We start from the raw sequence: 22,630 nt of genomic DNA, 5'->3' as shown, positions 1-22,630 counted from the left end.
TGTGCACACTATGGCAAACCATAGGCAAACCCGGAAAACAGACAGGGGAGCTGCTGCTTTTATAGAGCAGGAAGGGGAGTAGGGAGGGGCTGCTCTAAAGGAAGGTCCATGGGGGGAGACTGACAGTTCAGGCGGCAACAGCTTCTCATTGGCTGAGCTGCCACATCTCTCATTGGCTGAGCTGTGACATTCCTCATTGGTTGAGCTGCGACGTTTCTCATTGGCTGAGCTGTGGCATCTCTCATTGGCTGAGCTGTGACATTCCTCAATGGCTGAGCTGCGGCATCTCTCAGTGGCTGAGCTGCGGCATCTCCCAGTGGCTGAGCTGTGGTGTCTCCCAGTGGCTGAGCTGCAGTGTCTCTCAGTGGCTGAGCTGTGACGTTCCTCATTGGCTGAGCTACAGTGTCTCTCAGTGGCTGAGCTGCAATGTTCCTCAGTGGCTGGGCTATTGCTGGGTGGGGAGAGAAATCTGCCTTCCCAGTAAAGCCTTGTACTTCCTGGTTGGAGTAATTCACGGTGTGTGATGGGGTGTGAGAGCTCCCCCTGCAGTTTAGCTGGGGTTTCTTTCATTAATTTCCACAGTGTCATGCCCCTAGATACCTCTAGGTATAACATGGCTTTGTTTAAAATATTCAATGAAAAAAAAGCAAGTGACTGAAATAAAGTGTATGTACGGGGAGAGAATCTTGAGAGAAGAAAAGTGTCGGACTTTTCTGTGCAAAACCATTTCTTAATCTAAGAAGCAGCTTTTCAGTTAAAGCAAAACAACAATATTAAAAGATATATTTGTGTGTGTGTGTGTGTGTGTGTATTTTAAGTCCAGCTAAGTACTTCCACTCTCAGACTCTTACATGACATTTCCATCGCCTCTTTATTGTGCAAAAGTCTAAACAGAAACAATTGTCTTTGGGGTTTTGAATGTCTTTTAAAAATTAACTTAGGAACATAGTCTCTGTAAAACGAGATGAACTAAAATGCTTTTAGCTAGGAACAGACTCTATGAGTGCCCTAGCACCATCTGAATATCACCATGCAGGAATAACCACTGCCTTGTTAAATAGCACTTGGGTTTCTGGGTAGTATTTTCTTTTCATGTACAAGCTTTTTCCCAGACCAACCTATAGCCTCAGGGGACTCCTGGCCTGCCAGCAGCCGGATCTGGACTACAGCCTTCTCCATGTTCTTCAACCTCTCTGGGAATGGCGTATTTTGCTTTCTATTGTTTCAATAGTGTATTTAAATTACAAGAATTACTTTTCATAACAATGTGCAATATGTATGCAGGTGGATATGGCAAAAAGACTATGAAAATTTTAAAGAGTTGGCTTTTTCAAATGTTTTCACTTTCACCACTCTGGGAAACAATATGGAGGTTCCTTAAAAAATTAAAAATAGAACTGCTATATGATCCAGCAATCCTACTTCTATTTATCAAAAGGATATATCTATAGGATATTGAAAAGATGTCTGTACTGCCATGTTCATCGAAGCATTATTCCAATAGCCAAGCTATGGAAACAACCTAAATGTCCATCAACAGATGAATGAATAAAGAAGGTGTGGTATATATATTTACACAATGGAATATTATTCAACCATGAGAATGAAGGAAATCCTGCCATTTGCAACAACAACAGATGAAGCTTGAGGTCATTATGCTAAGTGAGAAAAGCCAGACACAGAAAGACAAATACTGCACGATCTCACTTAAATGTGGAATCTGAAAAAAAGTCAAACTCATAGAAACAGCAGAAAAGTGGTTGCCAGGGCTGGGGGAAATAGGGAGAGGTTGGTAAAAGGGTAAAGCTTTCAGTATAAGATGAATAAGGTCTGAGGATCTAATGTACAACATGGTGACTATAGTTGATATAATTGAAATTGTATAATTGAAATTTTCTGAGACTAGAACTTAAATATTCTTACCAAAGAAAAGATGAATATATGAGGTGATAGATTAACAAGATGGGGGAATCATCTAGGTGATAATTAAGTAGATGGGGGGAATCCTTTCACGATTTTAAGGAAAATAATATTTTTAATTTCACTGTGTTTTCTAGCAATTAAGAAACAATAGAAAAACACATTGTGAGGGGCTGGAGATGCCCACGTTGGATTTTTCCAAGTGCCCCGGGTCTATCATGTTCCAAAAAGGTCAGCTTCCACACCGTCTCAGTAACCACATGTGTGTCATCTTCAGTCAGTCACCTCTACAGAGGAGCTCAACACTGGGGAGGCAGGACTCCATTTTTCTGTCTCTATAGATTTACCTTTTCTGCACATTACCTATAAATGGGATTATACAATATCTGGTCTTTTGCATCTGGCTTTTTTCCTCTAGCATAATGTTTTTGAGGTTCATCCGTGTTTCAGCATTTATCGGTACCTTTTTGTGGTGGAATAATATTCCACTGTATGGATGGACCACCTTTTATTTATCCATTTGCCGGTTGATGGAAACTTTGGATTGTTTCCACTTTTCGGCTGTTATGGATAATGTGAACATTTGTGTATGAGTTTTTGTGTGGACATATGTTTTCCATTCTCTTGGGTAGATACTTTAAAGTGGAATTTCTTGGAAATGGAGAATTTATGGATGGAAAATTTATGTTTACCTTTTTAAGAAAATTCCAACTGTTTTCCAAAGTGGCTGCACTATTTTACATTCCTTCCAGGGTTCCAATTCCTCCATATCCTCTCCAACACTTGTTATTATCTGACTTTTTGATTCTACTAATCCTAGTGGATGTGAAGTGATATCTCATGATTTTGTTTTTGTTTTTGTTTTTAAAGATTGGCAGCTGAGCTAACAACTGTTGCCAATCTTCTTTTTTTTTTTCTTTCTGCTTTTTCTCTCCAAATCCCCCCAGTATATAGTTGTATATTTTAGTTGTGGGTCCTTCTAGTTGTAGTACGTGGGACGCCACCTCAGCGTGGCCCGATGAGCGGTGCCATGCCTGCGCCCAGGATCCGAACCAGAGAAACCCTGGGCCACCATAGCAGAGCACGAGAACTTAACCACTCAGCCACGGGGCCGGCCCCATCGTGGTTTTGATTTGCATTTCCCTGATGACTGATGATATCGAGCATCTTTTCATATGCTTATTGACCGTTCTTATATATTCTTTGGTAAAATGTCTATTCAAATATTCAGTCCATTTTTTTATTTGGGTTATTTGCCACCTTATTATTGAGCTGCAAGAATTCTTTATATGTTCTGGATACAAGTCCTTTACCATACATAACATTTGCCAATTTAAAAAAAAAATTTTTATTGAGGTTATAACAATGAACAACATTGTGAAATTTCAGTTGTACATTATTATTTGCCAGTCATCTTATAGGTGCACCCCTTCACCCTTTGTGCCCACCCCCCATCCCCTTTCCCCCTGGTAACTACTAATCTGTTCTCTTTGTCCATGAGTTTGTTTATCTTCTGCATATGAATGGAATCATACAGAGTTTGTCTTTCTCTATCTGGCTTATTTTGCTTAACATAATACCCTCAAGGTCCATCCATGTTGTTGTGAATGGGACAATTTTATCATTTTTTATGGCTGAGTAGTATTCTATTTTGTATATATATATATATATATACACCATATCTTCTTTATCCAGGCATCAGTCAATGAGCACTTAGGTTGCTTTCATGTCTTGGTTATTGTGAATAATGCTGCAATGAACATAGTGGTACCTGAGTCTCTTTGAATTGCTGAGTTCAAGTTCTTTGGATAGATACCCAGTAGTGGGATGGCTGGGTCATATGGTAGTTCTATTTTTAATTTTTTGAGAAATCTCTGTACTGTTTTCCATAGTGGCTGCACCAGTTTGCATTCCCACCAGCAGTGTATGAGGGTTCCTTTTTCTCCACAACCTCTCCCACATTTGTTATTTTTTGTCTTGGTTATTATAGCCATTCTAACGGGTATAAGGTGACATCCTAGTGTAGTTTTCATTTGCATTTCTCTAAAGATCAGTGATGATGAGCATCTTTTCATATGGCTTTTGGCCATCCATGTATCTTCTTTGGAGAAATGTCTGTTCATATCCCCTGTCCATTTTTTGATCAGGTTGTTTGATTTTTTGTTGTTGAATTGTGGGAGTACTTTATAAATTATGTCAGATATATGATTTGCAAACATTTTTTCCCAGTTGGTGGGTTGTCTTTTTGTTTGAATCTTGTTTTCCTTTGCCTTGTAGAAGCTCTTTAGTCTGATGAAGTCCCACTTGCTTATTCTTTCTATTGTTTCCCTTGTCTGAGGAGACATGGTGTCTCAAAAGATCCTTTTAAGACTGATGTAAAAGAGTGTACTGCCTATATTTTCTTCTAGAAGTTTTATGCTTTCATGTCTTACCTTTAAGTCTTTGATCCATTTTGAGTTTATTTTTGTGAATGGCATAAGAGAATGGTCTATTTTCATTCTTTTACATGTGACTGTACAGTTTTCCCAACACCATTTGTTGAAGAGACTTTCCTTTCTCTATTGTATGTTCTCAGCTCCTTTGTCAAAGATTAGCCATCTGTAGATGTATGGTTTTATTTCTGGGCTTTCAATTCTGTTCCATTGATCTGTGCGCCTGTTTTTGTACCACTACCATGCTGTTTTGATTACTGTAGCTTTGTAGTATATTTGAAGTCAGGGATTGTGATGCCTCCAGCTGTGTTCTTTTTTCTCAAGATTGCTTTAGCAATTCAGGGTCTTTTGTTTCCCCATAGGAATTTTAGGATTCTTTGTTCTATTTCCATGAAGAATGTCATTGGGATTCTGATAGGGATTGCATTGAATCTGTAGATTGCTTTAGGTAGTATGGACATTTTAACTATGTTTATTCTTCAAATCCATGTTCATGGAATGTCTTTCCATCTCTTTATGTTGTCATCAATTTCTTTCAGGAAAGTCTTATAGTTTTCATTGTATAGGTCTTTCAGTTCCTTGATTAAATTTACTCCAAGATATTTTATTCTTTTTGTTGTGATTGTGAATGGGATGGTGTTCTTGAGTTCTCTTTCTGTTAGTTCGTTATTAGAGCATACAAATGCAACTGATTTATGTAAGTTGATTTTTGTACCCTGCACTTTGCTGTAATTGTTGATTACTCCTAGTAGCTTTCCAATGGATTTTTTAGGGTTTTCTATATATAAGATCATGTCGTCTGCAAACAGCAAGAGTTTCACTTCTTCATTGCCTATTTGGATTCCTTTTATTTCTTTTTCTTGACTAATTGCTCTGGCCAAGACCTCCAGTACTATGTTGAATAAGAGTGGTGAGAGTGGGTACTGTTGTCTTGTTCCTGTTCTCAGAGGGATGGCTTTCAGTTTTTCCCCATTGAGTATGATGTTGGCTGTGGGTTTGTCATGTGTGGGCTTTATTATCTTGAGGTACTTTCCTTCCGTCCCAATTCTGTTCAGAGTTTTTATCATAAATGGCTGTTGGATCTTGTCAAATGCTTTCTCTGTGTCTATTGAGATGATCATGTGGTTATTATTCCTCATTTTGTTAATGTGGTGTATCACATTGATTGATTTGTGGATACTGAACCATCCCTGTGTCCCTGGTATAAATCCCACTTGACCATGGTGTATGATCTTTTTGATGTATTGTTGTATTTGGTTTGCCAATATTTTATTGAGGATTTTTGCATCTATGTTCATTAGAAATATTGTCCTGTAATTTTCCTTCTTTGTGTTGTCCTTGTCTGGTTTTGGCATCAGGGTGATGTTGGTTTCATAGAATGTGTTAGGGAGTGCTCCACCTTCCTCAATTTTCTGGAATAGTTTGAGAAGGATAGGTATTAAATCTTCTTTGAATGTTTGGTAGAATTCTCCAGAGAAGGTGTCTGGTCCTGGACTTTTATTTTGGGGGAGGTTTTTGATTACTGCTTCAATCTCTTTACTTGTGATTGGTCTGTTCAGATTATCTATTTCTTCTTGATTCAGTTTTGGGAGGTTGTAAGAGTCTAAGAATTTATCCATGTCTTCTAGGTTGTCCAATTTGTTGGCATATAGTTTTTTGTAGTATTGTCTTATAATCTTTTGTATTTCTGTGGTTTCCATTGTAATTTCTCGTCTTTCGTTTCTGATTTTATTTATTTGAGTCTTATCTCTTTTTTCCTTAGTGAGCCTGGCTAAGGGTTTGTCAATTTTGTTTATTTTCTTGAAGAACCATCTCTTTGTCTCATTGATCCTTTTTATTGTCTTTTTTGTTTCAATTTCATATATGTCTGCTCTAATTTTTATAATTTCCCTCCTTCTACTGACTTTGGGCTTTATTTTTTCTTCTTTTTCTAGTTCTGTTATGTGTAGTTTGAGATTGCTTATTTGAGATTTTTCTTATTTGTTGAGGTGAGCCTGTATTGCAGTGAATTTCCCTCTTAGGACGCCTTTTGTTGCATCCCAAATGAGTTGGTATGGTGTGTTTTCATTTTCATTTGTCTCCAGATAATATTTGATTTCTCCTTTGATTTCTTCAATGATACGTTGGTCATTCAGTAGCATGTTGTTTAATCTCCACATCTTTGCCCCTTTCCCAGCTTTTTTCTTGTTGATTTCTAGTTTCATAGCATTATGATTGGAAATGATGCTTGATGTTATTTCAATCCTCATAAATTTATCGAGGCTTGCTTTGTTTCCCAATATATGGTCTATCCGTGAGAATGTTCCATGTGCACTTGAGAAGAATGTGTAACCTGCTGTTTTTTATGGAGTGTTCTATATATATCTATTAAGTCCATCTGATCTAGTTTTCATTTAATTCTACAATTTCCTTGTGGGCTTTCTGTCTTGTTGATCTATCCATTGGTGTTAGTAGGGTGTTGAGGTCCCCTACTATTATTATATTGTTGTTGATATCTCCTTTTAGTTTTGTTAATGGTTGCTTTATGTATTTTGGTGCTCCTGTGTTGGGTGCATATATATTTATAAGTGTTATGTCTTCTTGGTGGAGTGTCCCTTTTACCATTATATACTGCCCCTGTTTGTCTCTCTTTACCTGCTTTGTCTTGAAGTCTACTTTGTCTGATATAAGTATGGCAACACCTGCTTTCTTTTGTTCATTTTTAGCTTGGAGTATCGTCTTCCATCCGTTCACTCTGAGTCTGTGTTTGTCTTCAGGGCTGAGGTATGTTTCCTGGAGGCAGGATTTTGTTGGGTCTTGTTTTTTAAATCCATCCTGCCACTCTGTGTCTTTTGATTGCAGAAGTCAACCCATTTACATTTGGAGTGGTTATTGAAATGTAGGGGCCTAATGCTGCCATTTTATTGCTTGTTTTCCAGTTCTCCTGCATTTCCTTTGTTTCTTGTCCCGTGTATTTTGGACTACCAATTCAGTTAGGTAGCTTTCTATGCTGGTTTTCTTAGTTTTCTCCTTATTTGTAATTTGTGTCTCTGTTCTAATTATTTGTTTAGTGGTTATCATGTGGTTTATATAAAACATCTCATAGATGAGATAGTCAATTTTCTGATAGCTTCTTATTTCCTTAGACTAAACTGATTCCATCCCTTTCCTCTGCCCTTTCTAGGTTTTTATTATCACACTTTTTTTTCTTCTTGTGTTGTGAGTTTGTGGTTAAAATGACAAGATTATATTTATTCTTGGTGTTTCCCTTCCCTTTATCTTTAATGTTAAGCCTTTGCTAACCTGTTGTGATGGAGAGCTGCAATTTTATGATTTTGTCTTTCTACTTATCTCCCTGCTCAAGGTTTTTTAACTCCTTCCTTTTTTTCTTTTTTGCAGGTATGAGGGCCTTCCTGAGGACTTCTTGTGGTGATGAACTCCTTGAACTTTTGTTTATCTGGAAAAGTTTTTATTTCTCCATCATATCTGAAGGGCATTTTTCTGGATAGAGTATTCTTGGCTGAAAGATTTTCTCTTTCAGAGTTTTGAATGTATCATTCTACTCTCTCCTAGCCTATAAGGTTTCTGCTGAGAAATCTGCTGACAGCCTCATAGGGCTTCCTTTGTAGGTTATTTTCTTCTGCCTTGCTGTCCTTAATATTTTTTCTTTGTCATTCACTTTTGCCAGCTTTACTACCATATGCCTTGGAGTTGGTCTTTTTACATTGATAAAGTTTGGAGATCTGTTGGCTTCTGTCACATGGATTTCTAGCTCCTTCCCCAGGTTTGGGAAGTTCTCAGCTATTATTTCTTTGAACATGCTTTCTGCTCCATTATTCTTCTCTCCTCCTTCTGAGATACCTGTAATCCTTATGTTTCATTTCCTAATTGAGTCAGATATTTCTCATAGAGTTTCTTTATTTCTTTTCAGTCTTAGTTCTCTCCCCTCCTCTATCTGAAGCGTTTCTATATTCCTATCCTCCAGACTGCTAATTCTGTCCTGCATATTATCAGCTGTACTGTTCAGGGAGTCCAGATTTTTCTTAATGTCATCCATTTTTTTTCACCTCCAACATTTCTGATTGGTTCTTCTTTGTAATATCCAGCTCTTTTGTGATGTAGCTCCTGAACTCATTGTCTATCTGTAGTCTCTTTTAACTCATTATGTTTTTTAATGAATGTTAGCTGTTTTGAATTCTTTTTCATTTAGGTTATAGACTTCTGTGTCTTCAGGATTGTTTTCTGGGTACTGTCATTTTCCTTCTGTTCTGGAGATTTAGTATATTTTTTCATACTGATTGATGGCATGGATTTGTGCCTCCGCATAGAGACTTTGTGCTGGGTGGGCGAGGCCTCCCTACCAAGTCGGAACCCAAGTCTCTCCCTGGGGCCTCAGTGGGGTGGTGGATTTTCCCGCTGGTCCAAAGAGCAGTCATCGGGGGCTTAGGGCTGGAGTCACCTGTTTCCTCAGTCACACCAATGTGCACACCCACCCTCAAGGCCACAGCAGTGTATGAGTGATTCAGCCGGGAGAGAGTCACTTGTGGGTACTGAGCTGTCTGGGGGCTGGAGAGTTTTCACCTATCTCCACCTCCTCCCTGGGCGTAGTCCATCCACCTTCTGATGTGTAGCACCTCAGGTCTCTCAGCAACCTGAGGTGCTGTGCAAGTATTCTGCATTGATCAATGAATGTCCATTTAGTTGTAGTTTGAAGGGAGAGAGACAAAGAAAACCACTCACTTCACCATGTTGCTGACGTCACTCTGCAAACATTTTTCACAGTTTGTGGCTTGTCTTTTCATTTTCTTTATTGTGTTTTTTGAAGTGCAGAAGTTTTTAATTTTAATGAAGTCCAATTTATCAGTTATTTATTGATCATACTTTTAGTGTCATATCTGAGAAATCTTGGTTCAACCCAACATCATTAAGATTTTTGTCCTATGTTTTCTTCTAAGAGTTTTACAGTTTTATCTCTTACTTTTAAGTTTAAAATCCATTTTGAGTTAATTTTTTATTATAGCGTGGGTGGGGTAAACTCTATATCCTAGTACTATTTGTTGATACTATCATCTCTCCATTGAATTACCTTGGCACCTTTGTCAAAAACCACTTGGAGGGCCGGCCCCGTGGCCAAGTGGTTAAGTTAATGTCCTCCACTTTGGCAGCCCTGGGTTTCGCTGGTTCGGATCCTGGGCGTGGACATGGCACCGCTCATCAGGCCATGTTGAGACGACGTCCCACATGCCACAACTAGAAGGACCCACAACTAAAATAAACAGCTATGTACTGGGGGGATTTGGGGAGAAAAAGCAAAAAAAAAAAAAATGAAGAAGAATATTGGCAACAGTTGTTAGCTCAGGTGCCAATCTTTGAAAAACCACTTGGTTATAAATGGAGGAGTTTATTTACAGAATCTCAGTTCTAGTCCATTGGTCTATATGTCTGTTCTCCTGCCATTAACACATTATTTTGATTGCTGTAGCTTTGTAGTAAGTTTTGAAATTGGGCAGTATGAAGCCTCTAACTTTATTCTTTTTTTTAAGACATTTTTGGCTATTCTCGGTCCTTTGCATTTCTATGTAAATGTTAGGATTAGCTTGTCAGTTTCTGAAAAAAGGGTCTTTTTGTCTGCTAAAGATTGCATTGAATCTCTAGATCAGTTTGGGCGTAATGGACACCTTAACCACATTCAATCTTCTGACCTATGAACAAGGGATGTCTTCCCATTTATTTAGAACATGTCTTCCCATGTTCTTTAATTTCTCTCAGCAGTGTTTTGTAGTTTTCAGTGTATAAGTCTTGCACTTTTTTTTGTTAAATTTATTCCTAAGTGTTCTACTCTTTTTGTTCAATTGTAATTGTTTTCTTAATTTCATTTTTGGATTGTTCATTGCTAGTATGTAGGAATACCACTGATTTCTGTAAAATGATCCTGTGTCCTTGCTGGGGGGGGGGGCGTGCTCTTTATCTAGTGTGTTTATTCAGATGGCCTTTTGAAGTGGATGCCTCAGCAATCAAAGATTAAGTCAGGCACTTGCATTACAAAAAAAGAAAAAACAACTGTCAAGACTTATACCACATCCACAAACTGAAAGCGATTGTGGAATCTAGGCTAATTATTTATGGTTTTATCAAATTCTGAAAGATAATCTGCTTGTCCTGAAATTAACTCCAGGTGGCTTGTACAGTGTTCCGGCCAGGTGTTTTTCTGACACTATACTTAACAATCATGGCGTCTTTCAGGACTTCTGAGTGGATTTGGATACTTTGCACTACTCATGGGAGTCAGGACTGAGCTGACAGGTAGCTTTTTGAATGGTCAGGAAATAACTTCTTTTGGTTCTGAAGGAGCAACATTATGTAGTGAGTGGAGATGTGTAATTCAAAATGATTAGACTGGCTTCTGGGAAGTTTTGGGGTTTTTTTGTGTATGTGTGAGGAAGATTGGCCCTGAGCTAACATCTGTGCCAATCATCCCGTATTTAACGTGGGATGCTGTCACAGCGTAGCTTTACAAATGGTGCTGGGTCTATGCCCAGGATCCAAACCTGTGAGCCCGGGCTACTGAAGTGGAGCGTGCAAACTTAACCACTACACCACTGGGCTCGCCCTGAGTTTTGGGTTTTTTAAGATATAAAATTATTTAAAACCAAAGCTCCCTGCCTCCTGCCCTCTTAGAAGAGAAAGGACACAATCTGTTACTTCAGGAGTAGTAGATGTGTTTAGTGTAATGTCTCATGCTACCAGTTTTCTGAAAACAGCTTGTCCCTGGAGACTGTTGAGGTCATGAATTTACCATGAGCTGGGTGCCCACATGTGGTTAGAGAGAGCAATTGTTAATGTTAACAACCGAAAGTAATTGCTCAACCAGGATCATTTCTACAGAGTTTGAGTTCATAATGATGGACAAATTAAACTTACGATACATGCCTTTTACTTAGTTTCCATGTATCACTGTATTTAAAGAAAACTATTCACTATGATATGGATAAGAAAAAATGCTGCTAGCTATGGTCAATATATGTACTAATAACATTTATTTGTAGAACACATAACATTTACAGAGCACTTTGACATACGTTGTCATTTTGTTACTGAATACAAACACAGGTTCGTTTACCTGCCACACAGGAGGGAGCCAAAAACTGGAATGCCAGGCTTGTGGCAAGGAAAGAGGTTTATTTTGGGTGGCATCAGCCAAGAGACAGGGATAAGCACTCAGATCTGTCTTGCTGAGAGACGAGAGGCAAGGAGTTTTAAAGGTTGTGAGGAATGTGACTATGTGCAGGGAGAGGCCTGGCGAGATGAGGGAATCTGCAGGTGAGTGTCCCTGGTTGTCTGCTTCCGTGATGGATGGTGGATTCCAGGGCTGGGAACCCAAGGAGTTGCAGTCTGGGAAACTTTAGTTTCTTGATATCCTCTGGATGTCTGTTCTCCTGCAATAAACTTCAAGGCCCCATAATTAGCCAAGACTTCAGTGTGAGGCCGCCTGGATTTTAACAGTTTGTAACTTCTATGTGCCTTGTGCAGGAGGAGGTGAGTGATCTAATCTCAACACTAGTTTCCTGCATCTGTGAAGCTCATGGATACAAGGTTAAAGAAACCGATATTTACATGTGATGTAACTAAAGAAGCAGGGAAAGGGGATGGGTGCTTTTGGTTTTAACTCCATATATGCTGGGGTTAACGTAGGGGAACCGATATCAGGGCCAATAGCAATTTCATCTTGCCAACAGTCTTGTGAGGTAAGTATCACATCCGTTTACAGATAAGAGAGATTGTCTCTTGTCACCTTCCTAGTGAGCAATGGATACGAACAAGGTCTCGAGGTCTTGTGTTCTGTCTTCAGGACACTTTTTCCCATAACAGGAGGGGAAACCTGAGGCTTTTCTTGGCAGTTTTGTTGGATTGTTACATTTCCAAAGAAAGTTGACTCTTTCTTTATTAACACAATGCGAAGCATGAAATTTCCACCGGTCTGGAATGCTATAGTTGGAAATAATTAAGAGAAGATATCATTAGAAATTTCCTAAGGGAGATGGATGTTTAGCTGTGCATTGGATCTCTTTTTCTAGGGGATGAATTGTGGATTAAAAGCAGATGACATCTCCCCCACTGTAAAAAGGAGAAGGGAGTTGGTGTGTAATAGATTGATGGTGAGAAGCAAGTGATTTGTATCTATAACTTTTTCAGTAGTCAGTTGGGCCATAACAGGCCATTAGACAGTACAGATTATTGTTATCACATTAGATTTATCTGTAGCTAAAAGGTTCCTTCATTCATTCCAGAAATATATATTGAGCCCCAGGTGTATACATGCTCCTGAGCTGTGTGCTGGAAGCACACTCTTGGCAACAGATCATATTTTGAGGTCTTTGTCCTCAGGAAGCTTATAACCTAGAGTCCAGAAGAACAATGTGCAAGTGAACCTGTAACTGGAAATATAGTTACCATTTACAAGTGCTTCAAAGGATAATGTCTTCTGTTTTCTACCCTTTTTGAAACAGAGAAGTTAATTTATTTAAAGAATGGTGAGTTTTACTGTTTATAAGAACTGTTAATCTGTATATGACCCACATTCCTCCAGATTGGAAATTGCTACCTCTTGGTAGCTAGTTCTCTGAAAACAACAGTAGCTGAACAAGCCCATTTGCTGGCATTTCTCTTAGGCAGGTCTGCCTTTCTGGACAGGGCCACTGATTGACTTGGACTTCAGAGGCTTGGCCTGAGACTGGTGAGCCATATTTTCTTGGAGAATTTGTGAGGGAACACTTGGGAGTGAGCCAAAGGGATTTTTGCCTTTGTTCCCTTGCCCTGCCCCTCCCCCTGTGTTGAGGGGCCTGGAGCTGGTGGATTGAATGAACAGCCTGCAGATTATGACCTGATGAATGAGGGACAAGCCACCCACGTGGAGTCAGCAGGTAGCTCCCTCAGCATCAGCTGAGCTCCCACTTTTGAGGAAGTGAAACGCATGGGTCGTTTTGGTTGAAGGTGCAGTTTCAATGCATGCACAGAGAGGAAGTAGAGTCACCAGATTTATTACTTACAGATCCCAGAACAGAGTGGGGCAATGCAATGAGCAGGTGACGAGCCAGCAGGAGACAGAAAGCAGGGGAGTAAGCACATATTACTTATAAGGTGGTTGGGGCGGAGGTCACTAACTTTTTGTGGGCTCAACTCTAAGTGGTCATTTTAAAAGGTGCCCCAGGAAAAGCAAAATGGGAATTTATGGTGGGCACCCTAAGCTCAGGGCCTTCTCTAAACGTCCAGACTCAGTGCGAGCAGGTTGTCACACTGTAAAATGCCCAAGCAGCAGTTCAGAATGGCTGTTTTCTCATCACACGCCCACACCCCCATCAAGAACATTGCTCCTGATGCCTTTGGTTAGAACAGAGCTAATTTTCAAGGCTAGGGTCTTGAAGTTCTAGTTAAGCCAGAGTTCTGGGACCTTCAACTGTGGCTCTGCCAGCCCATGTTTTCTCTTTACCCTACTCCAGAATCGTGCCCAGCAGGCTGTTCCCGTTGTCTTCTCTGTCTGTGCATGGTCTTTCTCCCCAGGAGGGGCTGACAGCAGAATACAGAGAGGCAGCAGGAGAAAGCAGACTCGCTGGGATGCGGGAGGAGCAGGCAGTCTCCAGAAATCATCTTCAGTTTTACCATCTCAGGATAATTCAGGACCTGGAGCAGTTGGGAAATGGGATACAGATGGGAAAGTACTTTTTTATCAAGAAGAGGAGAGGCATGAAGCCCAGCAATGAGCTTCTGGCAGGACATGGAGGTACAAGATGAGTTCAACGCCCTGTGAGCACAACAGAGCACATCCAGGTTGCACCAGGTCAGCAGGCTCTCTCGCGGGAGGAGTTACCAAAAAGCCGGAAGACATCCTTACTTCCTTTTATCCTCAGCTTCGGTCAGACCCTCCTGTACATGCTGAACGTCGTTTGTCTTCTTGTTTTCAGATTAAGATTAGATCATCCCTTTTCAACCCGAAAGGAGATGAAAAGATCACCTAGGAAACTCCTTCACCTGACAGTTGAGGAAACCAAGCCCCAGGGGCTGAGTGACCTGTGCAGTGATGAGGCCGCGGCCAGTGTCCTCTCCACATAGCGCCCTGGGCCCAGACTTGTGGATGGCGTGGAGGGAACGACTGGGTTGATTAAAAGCCTGAAGAGAGAGTTTTTGATGGAAGGTTCAAGAGATGACAACACTGTGTAGCCTAAAGCTGCGATGCTTGTTTACGCCTACATATCCACTGTGCGGTGTGTGCGGTGGGCCATGAGCAAGGGTGGCTTTGGCGTCTGTCCCAGCTGGTTGTTTAGCATCTCTGGGACCCACTTCACTTTGCTGCACCCCAAGAGCAGCACTTTATCTATAGCTGTTCCACAGAGGTTTTGTGACAGTTATAGGAGATGGTGTACCTAGAATGCTGAAGCACAAGTCTCGTCCTATGGTGAGCATCCCATAGATGTTAGCTGATATCACTACTGCTACTATCATTATTTTGTGTACTGTATCCAATGCGTGTCCTTTCAGAACAAGGTGACCAGCAGTGGATGGTGACAGCTGAGTGTAGAGCTGGAGGGAGTTGTTTAGGGCACACTTTAAAGAACAGGGAATCCTGAGGACCAGGCAAAAATGCAGGGTCCGAGTCAGTAGGTCTTGGGTTGGGCCCACGATTTGCACTCTGTCCAGCCCCGCAGTGACACTGGCCCACACTCCGAGCAGCGAGCAGCGAGGCTTTAGGAAGTCTGATGAGACAAATCTAAAGATAGGTGGGCAGGTGTTCTGTTGATGTTGAGCATAAGACTGCGTAATGGAGGAGGCTGTGCAAGTTCCTTGTCAAGGAGGGTTGCTTTATTTTTAATAACATTATTAGGATTCTTTTTAATACAGAAAAGAATGAAGGAAAAAACAAAAATGGTCAACATCTCATCCAGGTAATGCAGGCGCCTGTGCACACGGCCAGAAAAGGCAAACACAGAAGGCACCCATCCGTAGCCCTCCGCCGCCAGTCCCTCTCTCCGTGGAGACTTTTAACACAGTGGCATGGGTGTCTTTCCAGAAAACGATTCTACACAGCTACCCATGCATGTGTTCACCTCTCTGAGCTACTGAGCAGGATCGATTGCCATCGCTTCCTGGGAGCCTGGTTTTGCACTAACTGTAGCCTGTGGTGTGCTGGGGAGCACTCAGTTTAGCTTGTTCGTGGTTTTGCGAGAGCTGTCTTTCCAGACCATTCCCGAGCCCATCCTCCTGCTCTTTGTTGTTTCCGCGTTGTCTGTTTCAGTGCTTATCTGGCTTCAGTTCCCTCTGTAGGTTCTAGTGACGTGACCGCAGATTGAGGGGTGATGCTCAGGGCAGATGGATCGTTGTGATAGGATCACACTTGAAATCAAAGTTAAATACAGATCCTTTGAAAAATAATTGTTCTTTTCTCTAAGGGGAAAAACAAATAGTTTGAGCTATTACAATTGAATATTTTAGTCTGTGGTGATGTACTTTTATTCGAAGTTTGTGGTCCCCCTCTACCTTCACGATGAGCTGCGAGTGGCGGTTGCTGAGGTTGACTATGTGCTGCTGCTGTGAGGCCTGAGCTCGTCGGAAGCCGCGCAGCCGGGAAGTGGGCCGGTGTTGATCACTCTGCTTTACACGCGAGGACACTGAGGCTTAGACAGGGAAAGTCACACAGCTGAAAAGTAGCAGAGCCAGAATTCGAATCCATGTCTGTCTCACCCCCAAAACTGAGTTCTTCTAGTGTGGGAAATTTTCAGTTGTTGACATTTTGAAAAGCATATTAATGATAAGAAAAATTGAACCAAGTTTATTAAGGACTAATTCCTTACTACTGGGCTGCACATTTCGTCACTGAAATGTCTTCACTGAAATCTGTTTACCTATGCAAAGCAGTTCGTTTTATACTGTCGTCATGATGTACGTTGCCTGTTGAAATGGATCCTTTGAAGGATCCGTGTCCTTGCCCGTGATGACTGGAACCTGTGGTGACTGGAGGGCTCCTAAGCTGACCCACAACGGGTGGCTTTGTTATCTGCCGTTATTGCTGTTGCTCACAGCAGAGACGTCTGCGGTTATTTCTGCAGGCTGCTGATGAATTGCAGTGTCAACTTCTGAATAATTGAGCTTTTTGTTGTTGTTTCTTCCTTTGTAGAGATTTAAAGCCTGAGAATATTCTCCTCGATGATCATGGTAAGTGACTGAGCCTTTCACGTCTAAAGCATAGACTTTGTTAACAGGAACTTGGATGTAGAAAGTTAATGTGGACTTAGCTGGTTAATGCAGAATAGAAACAACAACAAATAGAGAAACTCTCTGGTACGTGTTCATTAAAAAATATAACGTAGATAACGTTGTCATTCCCCTGTATTTAGGCAAGAAGCAGATGGTCATAATTTTCAGTTAATAATTGAGTTTTAGAAGCATATTAAAGTAAACTCAAAAGAAGAACATTTTTCTCTCTCCTGTTTCTTGCCGTTGACTCACATCTTGCTTTACTTCTTAGATGTGTATTTCCACGCCCTCCTGAACCATGGCGTGCTGCTCTCTGTGCTGGCCTCTTTTAGAAGAGCATGTGTCACAGAGCAGGAACACGGGTTGCTGCATGAGCTCTCTTTTGACTGGCAGTTTGGGACCCTGTAATAATGGCCCTTTGGGGCTAGCTCTTTGTCAGCAGCACAGGTGCCCACTCAGACCTTGGTTCTCTGGGTGCCGACTGCACAAGAGAATATAAGACTTGTTGCCACACCTGCTCTAGTTGGTGTATTAACAAGTAACCACATAAGCAATATTTGGAGGGAACTTTTTTCAGGTGACTTTTTTGGTTGTTTGAGAAGTCTTACAGTCCAGTGGAGAGCGTGAGACCAGGCCAAGATGACTCCAGTAAAGGAGAAGAGGGCGGTGTTTAAGACAATGCATCCTGAAGGCAAACATGGGGTACTTTTAATGCAAAGACCTCTTTTATACAGACTCTGCCAAGCTTTCCTGCTTGTTATCTAATTGATGCATGAACCAGCCACCCTGGGAGGAAGGTAATGAATCCTTACTTTATCAAGGGAAGTACCAAGATTGGAAGTATCTTGCCCAAAGGCATGTTCATAGCTTCTGGCTCTTACCGAGAATAGTTCAATTTAGGAATATAGTATATAGTTCTATATATTTGGGTCTCCTTTAATTTCTCTCAATATCACTTTGTGGTTTTCATTGTAAAGGTCTTTTTTTACAAAAGGTAACGTGTTTTTGTTATTTGATGTTTTTTAGCGCTATTGTTTTTAAAACTTCACTTTCTATTTGCCTGTTGCTGATGTTTAGAAATAGAATTTCTTCTATTACTTACATTTTGTAATAGTGTCTGATACATTGTTACAATTTATGAACCAATATTGGTACATTAGTATTAACTGAAGTCCATAGTTTACCTTGGGGTTCACCCTTTGTGTTGTGCATTCTGTGGGTCTTGACAAATGTGTACTAATGATGTATGCATCACACAGAATAGTTTCACTTCCCTCAAAGTCCTGTGTGCATCACTTATTTGTGACTTTCCCTCCCCGCGAACGCTGGCAACCACTGATCTTTTTAATGTTCTCATAGTTTTGCCTCGTCTAAAATGTCATCTAATCTTTTCTGATTGGCTTCTTTCACTTAGTAATATGCATTTAAATTTCCTCCATGTCTTTTCACGATTTGATAGCTCGTTTCTTTTTAGCACTGAAAAATATTCCATTGTCTGGATGGTCCACAGTTTGTTTATCCATTCCCCTTCTGAAGGACATCTCGGTTGCTTTTTTTTTTTTTGGAGGAAGATTGGCCCTGAGCTAACATCTGCTGCCAATCCTCCTCTTTTTGCTGAGGAAGACTGACCCTGAGCCAACATCCGTGCCCATCTTCCTCTCCTTTACATGTGGGACGCCTACCACAGCATGGCGTGCCAAGCGGTGTCATGTCCACACCCAGGATCTGAACCGGCGAACCCTGGGCCGCCGAAGCGGAACATGTGAACTTAACTGCTGTGCCACTGGGCCAGCCCCTTGGTTGCTTTTAAGTTTCAGCAGTTATGAATAAAGATGCTATAAAATATCTGTGTGCAGGTTTTTGTATAAACATAAGTTTTCAATTCCTTTGAATATATATCAAGGAGTGGGATAGCTGGATCATATGGTAAGAGTATGTTTAGTTTTGTAAGAAACTGCCAAACTGTCTTCCAAGGTGGCTGTACCATTTTGCATTCCCACCAGCAATGAATGAGAGTTCCTGTTGTTCCACATTCTTGTCAGCATTTGCTGTTATCTGTGTTTTGAACTTTAGCCATTTTAGAATGTCGGTGTGGAGTGGTACTTCTCTGTTGTTTTAATTTGCAATTCCCTAATGACATATGATGTGGAGCATCTTTTCATAGGCTGACTTGTCATCTGTATATCTTCATTGTGAGGTGTCTGTTCGGGTCTTTGGCCCATTTTTTAATTGGGTTGTCATTTCTTACTGTTGACTTTTAAGAGTTCTTTGTATATTTTTGATACCAGTCCTTTATCAGATAAATGTTTCAGAAAGATCTTCTCCCAGTCTGTGGTTTGTCTTTCATTCTCTTAGTAGTATCTTTCACAGAGAAGGTGTTTTTAATTTTGATGAAGTCCATCTTAATTTTTTCTTTCATGGATTGTGCTTTTGGTTACAATCACAATTCACTTTATATCCAGTGAACTTGTTAAATTCACTTAATTCTAAAAGTTTGTAGATTCTTTGAGATTTTCTACATACACCATCCTGCCATCTGCAGATGACTGTTTTACGTCTGCCTTCCTGCTTCTTAAGGCTTTTGTTTCTTTTTCTGGCCTTGTGACACTGGGTGGGACTTTCAGTACAACGTTGACTAGAAGTGGAAATAGTGGGCATCCTTTCTTGTTCCTGATCTCAGGAGTCATCTTTCAATGTATCAACATTAAGTATGAAATTTGCTGTAGTATTTTTGTAGGAATTCTTTATCAGATTTAGGAATTTTCCTTTTTTAAAAAATAATGAATGCTGTTGAATTTTGTCAGTGCTTTTTTTTAATCAAGGTGATTATATGATACACTTTTTCTGTTAATATAGTTAATTCACCAATTAATTTTCAAACATTAAACTAACCTTTCATTCCTAAAATAAATCCGACTTGGGCATAATGTATTATCTTTTACCTAGATTGCTAGATTCTGTTTCCTGATATTTGAGGAGGAAGCTGGTTCTGTTTTTGAGGTCCTTGACCCCCAAGTTTGCCTCTTCCATGCGCTCGAATGCCAGAATCTGTGCTGGTGTCTCTGCCCCAGAAGCTCTCTCCAGGGCTCCGATCTCAACTCTCAGCCTCCAGCTGCTCCAGCCTCAGTTAGAGTCCAGGTGGCAGCACCTGGAAGGTCTCCATGAGGGTCCCCCACTCCCGTCAGCAGCCTCACGTTTGACTGGGGTTTGCAGTTGCTTCTGAGGAAAACACCTCTGCCCCTCGTCAGCTCACCTCTGTGCTTTTCCTGCTCAGAAGGTTTAGTCCATCTGGTCTAGTCACTGCCAGCGCTCGCTGCTGCCTTTAAAGTGTGACTTTTGTGATTTGCCAGGCTCTTCTCATTGTGGGCAGCCGTAGCGTGGGCCCGCCTCGCCCTTCTCCACCCCGCCCAGAGGCAGGAGCCCAGCTCCATTTCTGTGGGAGCTGCTGCCTTACTTGTTCCTCTACACCAGGACTTGGCCACGTTCCAGTTAAGAACAGAAAGGAATGACAAAACTGGGTTTTGCTTTGCTTGATTTCAGGGGTCTTTTAATTTTCTTTTCTTCTAGTTTTTCTACTCTTAATTTTTAAAAACATACTCCTGGCTATACTTTAGTTTCTATGATTTAAACAGCACAATTGATTTTAGGATTTTTACTATCATGCAGTTAAAATTCCTAAGAACTAATTTCCACCAGTAAGCCATAGAACATCAGAGTAACATGATTGTCTGTGTAAATACTTCTTTTCCCTTCTTGACCGCTTATTAGTTTTTCTGTTTTCATAAATCAGAACTTGACATTTGTGGTGGAATTAGGTAAAAAAAAAAAATGTTAATTATCATCTGTTCTATGTTGTGAGGTTCATTTACCGTTTTTCCATCCTAAATATGGCAGCACTCTTTTTTGCAAACTTATAAATTAAGAAGGACATGGTTTATGAGATGCAGCTGGGGTTTGAGATAACAAAGGAAACTGAGACATGCTTATATTTTCTAAAGAAGAGGCCTCAGTTTTATGGAATAGATATATTCCTAAAAAATGGGATAAATAGTTTTTGTAAAAACAAGTACCATTTTATTATTGATAATCATTTTAAAGGAAATCCTGTATATCATATTCTTCTATCTATAAAATAAAGATAAGGATATTATTATTATTTTCTTTGCTGAGGAAGATTTGCCCTGAGCTAACATCTGTTGCCAATCTTCCTCTATTTTGTATGTCAGCCACCACCACAGCATGGCCACTGACAGACGACTGGTGTGGGTCCAGGCCCGGGAACTGAAGCTGGGCTGCTGAGCGGAGTGCACCAAACTTAATCACTAGGCCGCCAGGGCTGGCCCCAAGAATACTATTTTTTTTTAACATAAACACAATACTATTATTGTATCTTAAAGTATTTAATGATTCCTTAATATCACCTAATATCCCATTGGCTTTAAATCTTCCTTAATTATTTCATAAATGTTTTTATAGTTGCGTATTGAATATTCAACCAAGTCCACATTACATTTGTTGATATATTGTTGAGTCTTTTTTAGCTTCATAGGTTCCTCCTCCCTGCTTCTTTTTGTCATTTGGTTGTTTGTGAAACCAGGTGTTATGGGCCAAGTTGTGTCCCTCCAAAATTGATGTGAGGCCTAACCCCCAGTACCTCAGAATGTTATGCATTAGGAGATAAGGTCCTTAAAGATATCAGTAGAGTTAAATGAGGTCATTGGGGTGGGCCCTGATCCAATATGACCGATGTCCTTATAAGAGGAGATTAGGACATAGGTGGATGTGAGGACCCCGGGAGAGGGTAATCATCTACATGCCAAAGAGGGAGGCCAACCCTTCCAACACCTTGACCTTGGGCCTCCAGCCTCTAGGACCATGACAGAATAAATTTCTGTTGTTTAAGGCCCCCTGCCTGTGGCACTTTGTTATGGCAGCCTAGCAGATGACTATGCAGACATTTGTCCTGTGGATTTTCCCATGTTCTAGATTTGGCTGGGTTTAATGTATTCCGTCTCCTGTGTTTTTCCTGTGGATAGATCTGAAGGCTGGAATAGGTCCAGGTTTGAGTGTTGGTGTGCATACTTTGTGTGTACTTCCTATTACGTTACACCAGGAGGCATATGATGGCTGAATATCTCTTGTGGTGTTCAGATTGAGCAGTGGTTGTGAATGTTGTCAGCCTGATCCATCTATTATTCAGTTCCTTCCAGCCTCTCACTTAATGTCTTAAGGATTGATATTGAGGTAGATCATTTCACTGGGATTGTAAAATGATGATATTCTAATTCTGTCATTTCCTTTGCACTTATTTGTACAAAAAAAGAACTTTGCTTTAGGAAAAGCAGGTAAAATACTTCCCTTTCTTCCCACTTTTCAGAATATTGTGTTAGTTCTCTATCATTCTCCAAGATGACCAATGAGGCTTTTGTTTTTCTCCATCTTGGTATCATTATGAACTTGTGGGTTTTTACACTTTGGTGTATTTTAATCCACTGGAGTCATTCTTCCTTTCAGTGTTGGGATTGTCCTGTCTTTGGCCAGTGGACATCAGTCGTCTTGAAGAACTTCCTTGTTTCATGCTGGGGTCAGATATCCCGGGATTATCTTGCACGTGTCCTGACTGAGACTTGGCATCAGCTATTTCTCCAAGGGGCCCTGGTCCTCTGTGTGGAAAGCGACATCATGAGACCATAGTGTGGGCGCCATGGTGCTCATTGATGCTGTGGGTCGTTCTTCCTCAGCCTTTTCAGTGGACAGAGAAAAAATCGATTGTTTGAAGAAAATATCCATCATGGATTCATATTGATATTTCCAATTCTCATTTAACTTCTTCATTTCACGTTTGTGTTTTTTCTCTTCATACTGAAAATATTAGTTCCTAATGACATTAACATAATCACAGTATTTTTCTCCACTTTGCTTTTTAAATCTATAACAGAGATCAATCTACAACACAAAATGGAGATCTTCTTCATTCCCTTGTCTGGCTGCCTGCAGATAAACTGGCTTGGTTTGCCCAGTCCCCCCGATAGATCGCAGGCTGTTCCCAGTCC

The 22,630-nt window shown here is 40.6% G+C and overlaps 1 protein-coding gene across 1 annotated transcript in view; it reads left to right on the top strand.

The window, feature by feature from the left end:
- GRK4 (G protein-coupled receptor kinase 4) overlaps window positions 1-22,630 on the top strand; it is a 99,295-nt gene that overhangs the window by 64,772 nt on the left and 11,893 nt on the right. Inside the window, exon 10 of the mRNA XM_046655793.1 lies at window positions 16,498-16,535. Coding sequence (XP_046511749.1) covers window positions 16,498-16,535 — 38 coding nt within the window. The remainder of the gene's footprint in view (window positions 1-16,497; window positions 16,536-22,630) is intronic.

The sequence above is a fragment of the Equus quagga genome, chromosome 3, assembly GCF_021613505.1.
Source record: "Equus quagga isolate Etosha38 chromosome 3, UCLA_HA_Equagga_1.0, whole genome shotgun sequence".
Taxonomy (NCBI): domain Eukaryota; kingdom Metazoa; phylum Chordata; class Mammalia; order Perissodactyla; family Equidae; genus Equus; species Equus quagga.
This window is presented reverse-complemented; position numbering and strand designations above follow the sequence as displayed.